Raw genomic sequence first — 9,027 nt, forward strand, 5'->3', positions numbered from 1 at the left:
AGGACCCACGTGTCCAAAGAGCTAACAATATCCTCGAATGTTTAACCCCCGGGGCGCATGCCCGCGTTTTCACCTATAGGGCTTGTGTCACGCTGTTAGAAATACAAGCACAAAGCCACCCTTTCACGCAGGAGCGAATAGAAGGCACCCGGTGGACTTGAACGAGTAAATATAATCCTGACCTACCTCAACTGTTCGTGTCTGGTGGAGATTAAACGATTACTCGACCGGTGTTCTTCGCTGCTTCTTATCTTCTCCAAGGAGCCCGTTAAACTGCTATTAAATTTAGCTGGTGGATCAAAAAAGAGATATGCGTTAAAAAAATATCAAAACGTCATTTTATTAACAAATTATGTTGAACAAGTTTACAGTTTTATCAGGACTTATGGCTGGTTTATTTATAAACAATATTTTTGACTGTTTTTTATTTTTGAAATTTGACATTTCAAAACTTTTAATAGATACAATGCAAGTTTTATAAACAAAATTGTTGAAAATAATTTTGAAGATCTTTCAGTGAAGCAATTTTCCGACGAGATCTCTGTTGGAGGTTTTAAAAAACTATTTTGATAAAAAAATTATACATGAATAATTATATCGACGGTCTAATTAGCAATTGGTCTAACTCCTTATTTTTTAGAGGGTGATTTTTTAACATTTTGATGTAGCAATAGTCCAATTATAAATTATTTTAATGATCCAAACTAAAATATTATACCTCTATTAGATATTAATGACATTAAATGGTTTTTTAAAGTGATAATAAATTTTAAACTAGTTATTTTTTTCGTACAAATGGAAGATTTTCTAAAATAGAGTTAGACAATTTGCTAATTAGAACGTCGATATTAGAAAATTTCTTCACAGATAACTCACATAATTTATAAACAGTCATTATTAATTACAATTACAATTATGATGATCAACGAAATACTACATGGAAGCATTGAGATAACTCACGGTAAATTTGACTCTGGACTTGAATTCAGGCAAGTACTTTCTCGCGGATTGGTCAATAGTGAGATCTCTCATGAGAAGACCGCAATCGAGTCGGTCATTGTCGCAACGCCTGTGATGATGCTTGAGGACTTGCTGGGGATCTAAATGGTAGACACGTCTTGAGGTTGGATTTAGTGTCGTTAAGGCATAGTGATTGTGAATGGTAAGTGCACGCTCGGTAGACACAAAACTCTTGACCGAGTCGCCTTCCGGAGACACAATTGATGTTCTCAGTGTATGAAAATAATTGAGCAAACGTGAGTCATTGTCAACGGTACTTATTTTTTTACCATTATTTTTATTTATTCTACTACCGTTATCATTATCATCATTATTATTATTTTTATTATCATTATTATTTATACTGGCGAGTCTCTGGAGCTCGGGGAAAAAATATACATTTCTCACAGCATAGGAAGCGTAATCGTAGAACGAATTCCCCTTGCTCTTTTCGAGAGCCATCAATTCCGACCAGGTTCTCACGTTTATGGGGATAATCATCTCGTCGATGTCGATCGGGACCACGAACTCCGAGCTGTAGAGGCTCTCGTAGAAGCAGTGGTTGTACGGGATCAGCTCCATGCGTCTCTTCATCCAGATGTCCTTGCTGAACAGCCGTCGTCTTGCCTTTACGTCGTTCGGCAGATCGCCGGGAAGATTCAGCCGGAACCATCTCACGACATTCGATTTCTCGTAGAGCTTTAACACTTTGGTGACGTTCTCGTGGACGTTGAAGACGTAGACGTAGAACATACCCGCGCCCAGGATGCGGGAAAGCTCGAAGAACGCGATCAGCCGGTGGCTTATGTCTTCGTCAAAGTCCAGGCCCTTTATGCACAAGGTGAACTCTGTTTTGGGTATCACTGTTTTATTAACAACGTTTTTCACAATTAAACTATGACTAGGGTTTTGGTAGCACTCGTGAGGCCCCACGTACACTCTCCGAGGCGGGGTCACGTATTGCGGAAGAGGACAGGTTATCAGTATGCCGGTGTAGTCTGTCGATGTTCCACCCCACTCGTCCAGCCAGATGTCTGATACCAAGGCTTCCATGCTGTAGGAATGAATTCCTTCTTCATCTTCTTGCCTGGAAATAAAAATAATTCGTTGGTTAATAGGCTTGTTTATTTATTAATGGGTTGATTCAAAATTTTTTCAAGTACACAATGTTGAAATTCTTTTAATAAAAAAAAAATTTCAGTTTTTTCTGATATTTTTTTAAGTTCAATGACTTTTTTCAATCAGTTTGAAAATCATAAAATTATCTTTCATTTATACATTTTTTAGCGATGTTTCCGAATTTTATGAAGAGAGAAAGAAAACAACTCGAAAAATTACACCATAAATAGTAATAAGTGTCCCGTCGTATTAAAAACTAGAAAAATTACAGTTCGAAATAACATTTTTCTAAATTCAAACTTTGAATGCCAATTTTTAGAGCTTTCAATGTAATATTTACATTTTACAATTTAATTCTTACAAAATCTGTAATAATTAAAATCTGAAACTGTAATTTTTCCATCACAAAGCGTCACGTTACATTATATAATTTTTTGCCCTCCGGGCGGAAAGTGGCAACTTTCGTCCCGCTGCGCTAAACTAAGTTGCCGCTTTCCGCCTTCGTCGGACAAAAAAATAGTATACACTCCTCGGGAAGTAAATAAGAAAGCCTCAGATCACATGTTTGTTGACCTCGGCTTCGCCTCGGCCAACAATTACATGTGATCTGAGACATTTCTTACTTTACTTCCCTAGGTGTGTAATATACTATTAATTTTTCTATTTTTCTTTTTTCCATGAAAAGAGAAAGAAAAATACTTCTAAGCTCAAGAATTTTTTTAAATTTATCAATTTAACGGATTTTTTTTTCTCATTATAAAACATCTAAAAAATTATAAAAATATTTAAAATTTACTCCTTGATCCATATTTTTTTGATCAGAAAGTGAAATACTAATTTTAGGATTTTTTATTTTCAGAAATCGTATTAAATCCAATTTTTTTGGAAATTTAGTAGTTCCTCTCTTCAATCTTCTGATAATTAGAACAGATTAATGATAAAAAAGTTCTTATACAACTAGACGAGCTCTTTGAGCATAACCAGGAGATCTGGGTTCGATCCTCGGTCCGAAATGTCTAAATTATTTTTTAAGTTACTGAAAATATTTCCACTAAGTCTTCCTTTTTTTTTTTTTTTTACTTAAAATTGCTATTAAAACAGTCTAGAAATGATTTTTACAGTAAAAAAAAAAAATTTTTTTCAATGCTCTTGTTATTAATTACAAGACATGCTAATATTTAAATTAGACCACATAAAGCCGAAATTAATTACTGGCACTCTGGTAAGGATTAAATAACAAAAAGTGAGCTGATCGGTTTTTGATGGGGTAAATCCTAAATGATGATTTAATAGCAGCGGATTATTGTTATTGTAGGATTTGTTATTGTTATTGTTGTTATTATTATTATTATAATTATTATCATGGAACGAAGTCACGGGGATAGGATACGTGGATAGTAAATTAGATGCTCAACTAAGGTGGTCCGCGGTGTCTTTTGTAGCTATTCCGAGTCTCATCCTTTAACGGCAACTTTCTCTAGGAAAGTAATTGCGCTGTGCTGTCGTTCCAGCCGGTAGTGTAGTGGTGCGGTAGTGTAGGTCTCTTGTTCTTTTATTCTTGGAGTAACTCGTGGACCGTGTAACGGATCCTTAGGGAATCGTACCGAGGTGTAAAAGCAGGAAAAGGCAGTTTGTGTACTGGTTGTTGTAGTCGTTAACATACTACCTCGTTTATACCTCCAGGAGAATATTTTACTTTTTCATAATCACCATTAAAAATTCTTAAGCTTTTTATTTCACCACCGATCCGGATTTATCCTCATTATTACATTTATTTGTGTTAAATGCAATCTGGAATTATTAATATTTATTTTTTATAAAGGGGAATAAGAGTCCCTGGGAATCTTTCAGACACGATTATTCGCGCTATTAAATGTGTGCTTGACATTGCATTGCTGTTGCTCGTGGCTGTAATTCTTGAGATTCTACACAGGTTATATTTATTAAAAAGAAAACTATTTGATTCAAGAAATCTATTCTTAAATCAGTAAATTAAAACTTCATTCAAGAATTTCACATATGTTTTGCTAAAAAATTCATTTCTTTTGTAATGTTAGTTCAAAATCATCAGAAAAAAAATCTTATCTATATTATTAAGAGAATAAGAAAAATGTGTCTAGGATAGTCATATGATAAAATTGTTTTTTTTTTTCAGTGAAATTTAGTGTCATTGCAAAGGTCTTTATTTGAATTTGTGCCTTTTCAAGATTTCATATCATTCTTACCGATAGTCAATTTATTATAAGTATTTAGGCTGCATTCGAAAATGCTTTATCTCTAGGTACATAATTAAGAAATTACCTTGTATCTTGTGAACTATTGAGATTTTTAAAGATACAAGCTCATCCCGTTATTACACTCATCAAGACCTTTCATTTGAGTACCCACATCAATTTTTCATATATTTATATATATTATATAAATGTATATATGAAAAATATATCAAAATGCATGTGGGTACTCAAATGAAAGCTCTTGATGAGTGTAACATTAGGATGAGCTTATATCTTTAAAAACGTTAATATTTAAGAAAGTACAGTGCAATTTAACAAAAGTCATTATTTAATAAAGCAAAATTTTATTTATTTATAGTTCCGAAGTCAACTTAGTTCACTAGTAGACTTTTAAACAAATTTTGAAATAAAACTTTCATTTAATTACTATCTTTAACAAAAAAAAAATTATTATTTGAACCCAGAAGTTAGAATTCAAAATAAAAATTCTCTTGGATCAAAAATTAACTATCTTCATGAAAAAAACTTTTAAATTACGATTATTAATTTAAAAAATCTCATTACGCAAATGACTTGGGTAAATTTTACTTAATTCAAAAATTCATCTTGATCTGAGTCGATAAAAAAATAATTTTCTGAACCAAGAGTTTTTTCTTGAATCCATTGAATTTTTCCCCGAGTATTTCTCAATAAATTGACTACTGTCGAGTATTGAGTAGTCTGAAGTCGATAAAATAAATCCAATTATTTACCAAATAGTGCAGTAGAGAACGCTAGACCCAGTCGGCTCTCGTTTAACGCCAATCACTCGTACACTCGGATACCCAAGTACTCTAATATCTAAGTGACCGGTGTAGAGAAACAACTGCCCGGGAATAGACTCGAGCCAGGTTCTCTCGGCATCTGAGGACCAACTGCTCGATAATGTCTCGTTGTTGGAGACTTTGTTGCATTCACGTGACGGCCTATAATCCAGCGCCAATCTTCGCGCCCAAGAATACGCGACTATGCTCCGCGTACCTGGTGGCTCGCTAGCCGCAGCTGAAACAAAAAAATCAAACAACATTTCAGCATAAAAATCCTTCTACTAAATTTACGATTCTGTTTTGTTCATCGTATCATTGTATCAGAGGTATTGTGCGCGAGGAGTCGGGCGGGATGAGCAATATTTCAGAAATTCGAGTGTGACAGGTGAGGATGGGACGGGCGGTGCACCATGAAAGCAGTATTATTGCATATTGTATCGAGAAAGCAATCTGCCAAGTATATTGAGCAGGTGATTGTCCAGTAATCGTAAATTATAGCTGACTAACGAAGTTGCTAACCCCGACTTGAGTCGTCGGAGCAGACTGCAGACACTACTGAGAGAGAAAGCGACGGTAGTGCCGGTACGGACGTGTGCAGCCCAAGATTTATGTGCTGGTAAAAAAAACCCACCATCTCCCTGATTATTTACAGCGTTTTTACACCACACCGAAGGGATTACTCCTCCTTGTATTCGTCTTTATTCATACATCAGGCGAACGATGAATTTACTGTCCTGCTCTCATTATACTCTAGGCCAAGTATCTAGTCTTAGCCGCTGTTTATTTATAGTCTCTATTATCATACTTATTCTTTTACATCGCCAAAAAGATACAAATGTCTCTTGAAAGCTCATACATAAAAAAATTTTCATTGATTGCACGACAAGCGTTTTGATATTCAAAACTGATTTATCGTGTTTTTGTGTGATTGGAATAATATTTGAAATTCCACGTATTTATGATGTTAGAAATGTGACAAGGACTTTGTAACCTTGGTTAAATCTGTTCTGATTCAATCAGTATTCATCAATCACACAATTCGACCTTAAAACTTTTAAAAGTCTAACTTGTCTCGTAAAAATTGAGAATTTAAACTAATTGTTGTTCAAAATATATTAAAAAATTTTTATCATTAAAAAAAAGTAGTATCGTTATCAAAAAATGAGTTTCTATAATCAAATTTGAAGACATTAAAAAAATCTTGACCTAATTTTTTACTTTTTTATGGTTTTAAATATCTTTTAGTTAATAATTATTTGAAAACTATTAATTTTGAATCAATTTTCATATTTAATATTACCATAAGTTAAAATTTTACTAATTTAATTTTAAAGAGTAAATTTTTTCCATCAAATTTTTGATACTTGACCTCATAATAACTAAATTACCTCCCAAAGTATTAAAATCACGTTACAATTGAAAATTTTTCTTTTATACTATTTTCATTATAATGAAAAACATCGACAAATAATTATAATAGCAGCTAATGGTTAAAATCTACTAAATATTTAATTCATTATCACTAAAAAAATTTATCAAACTTTGCCAACGATAAAACTATAAAATTCCCAACTTAAGCACTAGAAATTAAACCCAAATAAAACTTCTCCACTTAGCTTCCCCCTCTAGCAATTAATATCCTCCAAACTTTGAATTTCCAAAGTTAGTCTCTAAAATAAAAACTACACTTACTAAAAGTCACCTGCAATAAAAGTAAATAGACCATTACCCAGGTAACCAAGCATCACTACTTCCACCTTAAATTACCCAAAACGAATAAACCAATTAGCCCAAGAAATTACCTGGCGTAGGAGATAGATCCGCAGGTAAATCCGCAATCTGCTGCGGCATATCCACCAGCGTAAGAACAAAAAAGGCAGTAACGAGGGCTGCGGCCAATCCGACTCTGCATAATCTTTTCATGGCCACGACTAACATAATATATCCCTCGTAACAGCTACTTAAATCAGTATCCACCAATATCCAGTATCCACCATCGCCGTTATTGTCCTCGATAGTTCGCGGTCGCGGATGCGAACCCACTTCCAGCAGTGGTACAGCGTTTTCTGTCTGCACAGGTACATACGCCCGTCATACACCACTATTGCCTGGTAACCAAACCGCCTTTCCCTTCTAAGATAGATCTCACTAGACAAAATCCCAACTATCAACAACTAGTCACGATTATTTTCTTCCTCGTTCACTTCCTTATAAGTACACAAAAAAAAATCCACACATCGAATCCCATTCGTGTTGGGTACATCGACAATTAACATGAAAAAACCAATAGTAAAACATAAACACGCGGTCAAAAGGTAGACACTTATGCCCACGCAACTCTTCAACTCAACTTAACTCAACTATCCTATCTATATATCCTCAATACTCGTTCATCACCGTGATGGGAGTGTCTATCCATGCAAATATCAACCACCAACGCGTTAAAATAATCGCTCAAACATCCACCAACTCTAGTTCCATCCAGCTGACTCAACTATTTTCTAGCTGGCGTCCACTTCTGATCCTCCTACACAATGTTAACTTACCAACGGTACCACCGAATAACCGGTCCATTTATGGTTACTATGGTGATTGCTCACTAATTTCATACCACAGCAACTTTGTTAATTAAAACAACACCAAAAGTGACATGGTAAATTAATAAATAAAGAAACTACTTAATGATTGTCAACATTGAGCGTGATATCAACGAGATGGAACACTTTTAGGCAGATGAGAAGCACGTGGTGAATTGAGTGGGTTTGCGAATAGATGTAATCCTGCTTGCGCGAGAGACGAGAGCGTACTGCGCGATAGTATACTACACTCTAGTACACAACACTACACTGCCCGGTTAACACGCTTCCCAGTATATAGTAGAGCCTCTTGTACATTACATTAGCGGAGGCTTACTTGCTCAGATCCAGCTTGGATCCAATCCCCCTTCAGCTTCTTCTCCAATACTAACAGCCGAGTTGAGAGTTATTCTCCACACTACTTCCCAGTCTTGGTCTACTATTATACCTACAACTACAACTAAGACTACGACTACCAGTAGAGAATACCAGGCAATGCAATTCCGTTTTGCTGCAACTTCCATCACCCGTCTTTAATCCTTCATCATTGCAATCATCGTCACAGTCATCGTCATCTTCAGCGTAATCACTATCGTCATTATTTATTATCATTATCATTGAATTTTATTTCTGGATGCTAATCATTCGATAATTAATTTCGATATTTCCCCACCTGTCGAATCGCTGGCAAGGTGACTCAGCATGCATGAGTGGGACCTTTTTGTCTCGAGGCCAATCAATTACACCTTTTATAATTAAATATCTAATAATAATAGCTTTATTAATAAATAATAAACAGATGGAGCGAATCGATGACGGTACGCCGTTTAAGGGGTTATTATGCAGGTAGCGTGATCGTTTAAAAGTTAGTGCTCTTATTGTTCGTTCTTTTCGAGTTTGATTGGGAACATTAATTAAGTGAGATATTTTAACAAGGATAAGAATTTTAGTGATAGTGAACCTTGGAAAAATTTTTTGTGATCTTATAAAATTACAGTTATAATTATTTTTTTATTTTTTTTTTAATGTTTACATCAATTTGTATATTTTATTGAGTAAAAATTGTTTGATTGATTGATTAAATTTGAAATTAATCTCAGATTAGTTCCCAAGAGAGTCAAAAAATAATTTTTAATTCAGAAGTTAATATTTTTAAATTTTAATTTCTGGTAGCGAGAGAATTTAGCGACCATGCGACATCTGTTGGAAATTTTCAAAACTAAATTTAATTAAAAAATTATATATAGACATATGTGACTGTATTAAATCATATTAAGCCAGATAAGGTCATAG

At 34.4% G+C, this 9,027-nt stretch overlaps 1 protein-coding gene across 1 annotated transcript; it reads right to left on the reverse strand.

The window, feature by feature from the left end:
* Positions 1 to 846: 846 nt before the first annotated feature.
* Positions 847 to 8,139, reverse strand: LOC123269353. Its single transcript, XM_044734976.1, has 3 exons — positions 6,961 to 8,139; positions 5,105 to 5,393; positions 847 to 2,086 (listed from the first exon to the last, which is right to left on the reverse strand). Exons 1-3 carry the CDS (start codon positions 7,094 to 7,096, stop codon positions 934 to 936), a joined length of 1,578 nt encoding a protein of 525 aa, XP_044590911.1. The 5' UTR covers positions 7,097 to 8,139; the 3' UTR covers positions 847 to 933.
* Positions 8,140 to 9,027: the final 888 nt, after the last annotated feature.

Source organism: Cotesia glomerata, linkage group LG7, assembly GCF_020080835.1.
Source record: "Cotesia glomerata isolate CgM1 linkage group LG7, MPM_Cglom_v2.3, whole genome shotgun sequence".
NCBI lineage: Eukaryota > Metazoa > Arthropoda > Insecta > Hymenoptera > Braconidae > Cotesia > Cotesia glomerata.

Bases quoted from the DNA above. Each gene is read 5' to 3' on its own strand.
- LOC123269353 (XM_044734976.1), bottom strand. From the start codon at position 7,096: ATGTTAGTCGTGGCCATGAAAAGATTATGCAGAGTCGGATTGGCCGCA. The intron at 5,394-6,960 runs GTAATTTCTTGG...TTTTTGTTTCAG, and splicing joins GGATCTATCTCCTACGCCAG to CTGCGGCTAGCGAGCCACCA. The intron at 2,087-5,104 runs GTAAATAATTGG...TTTTATTTCCAG, and splicing joins GTTCTCTACTGCACTATTTG to GCAAGAAGATGAAGAAGGAA.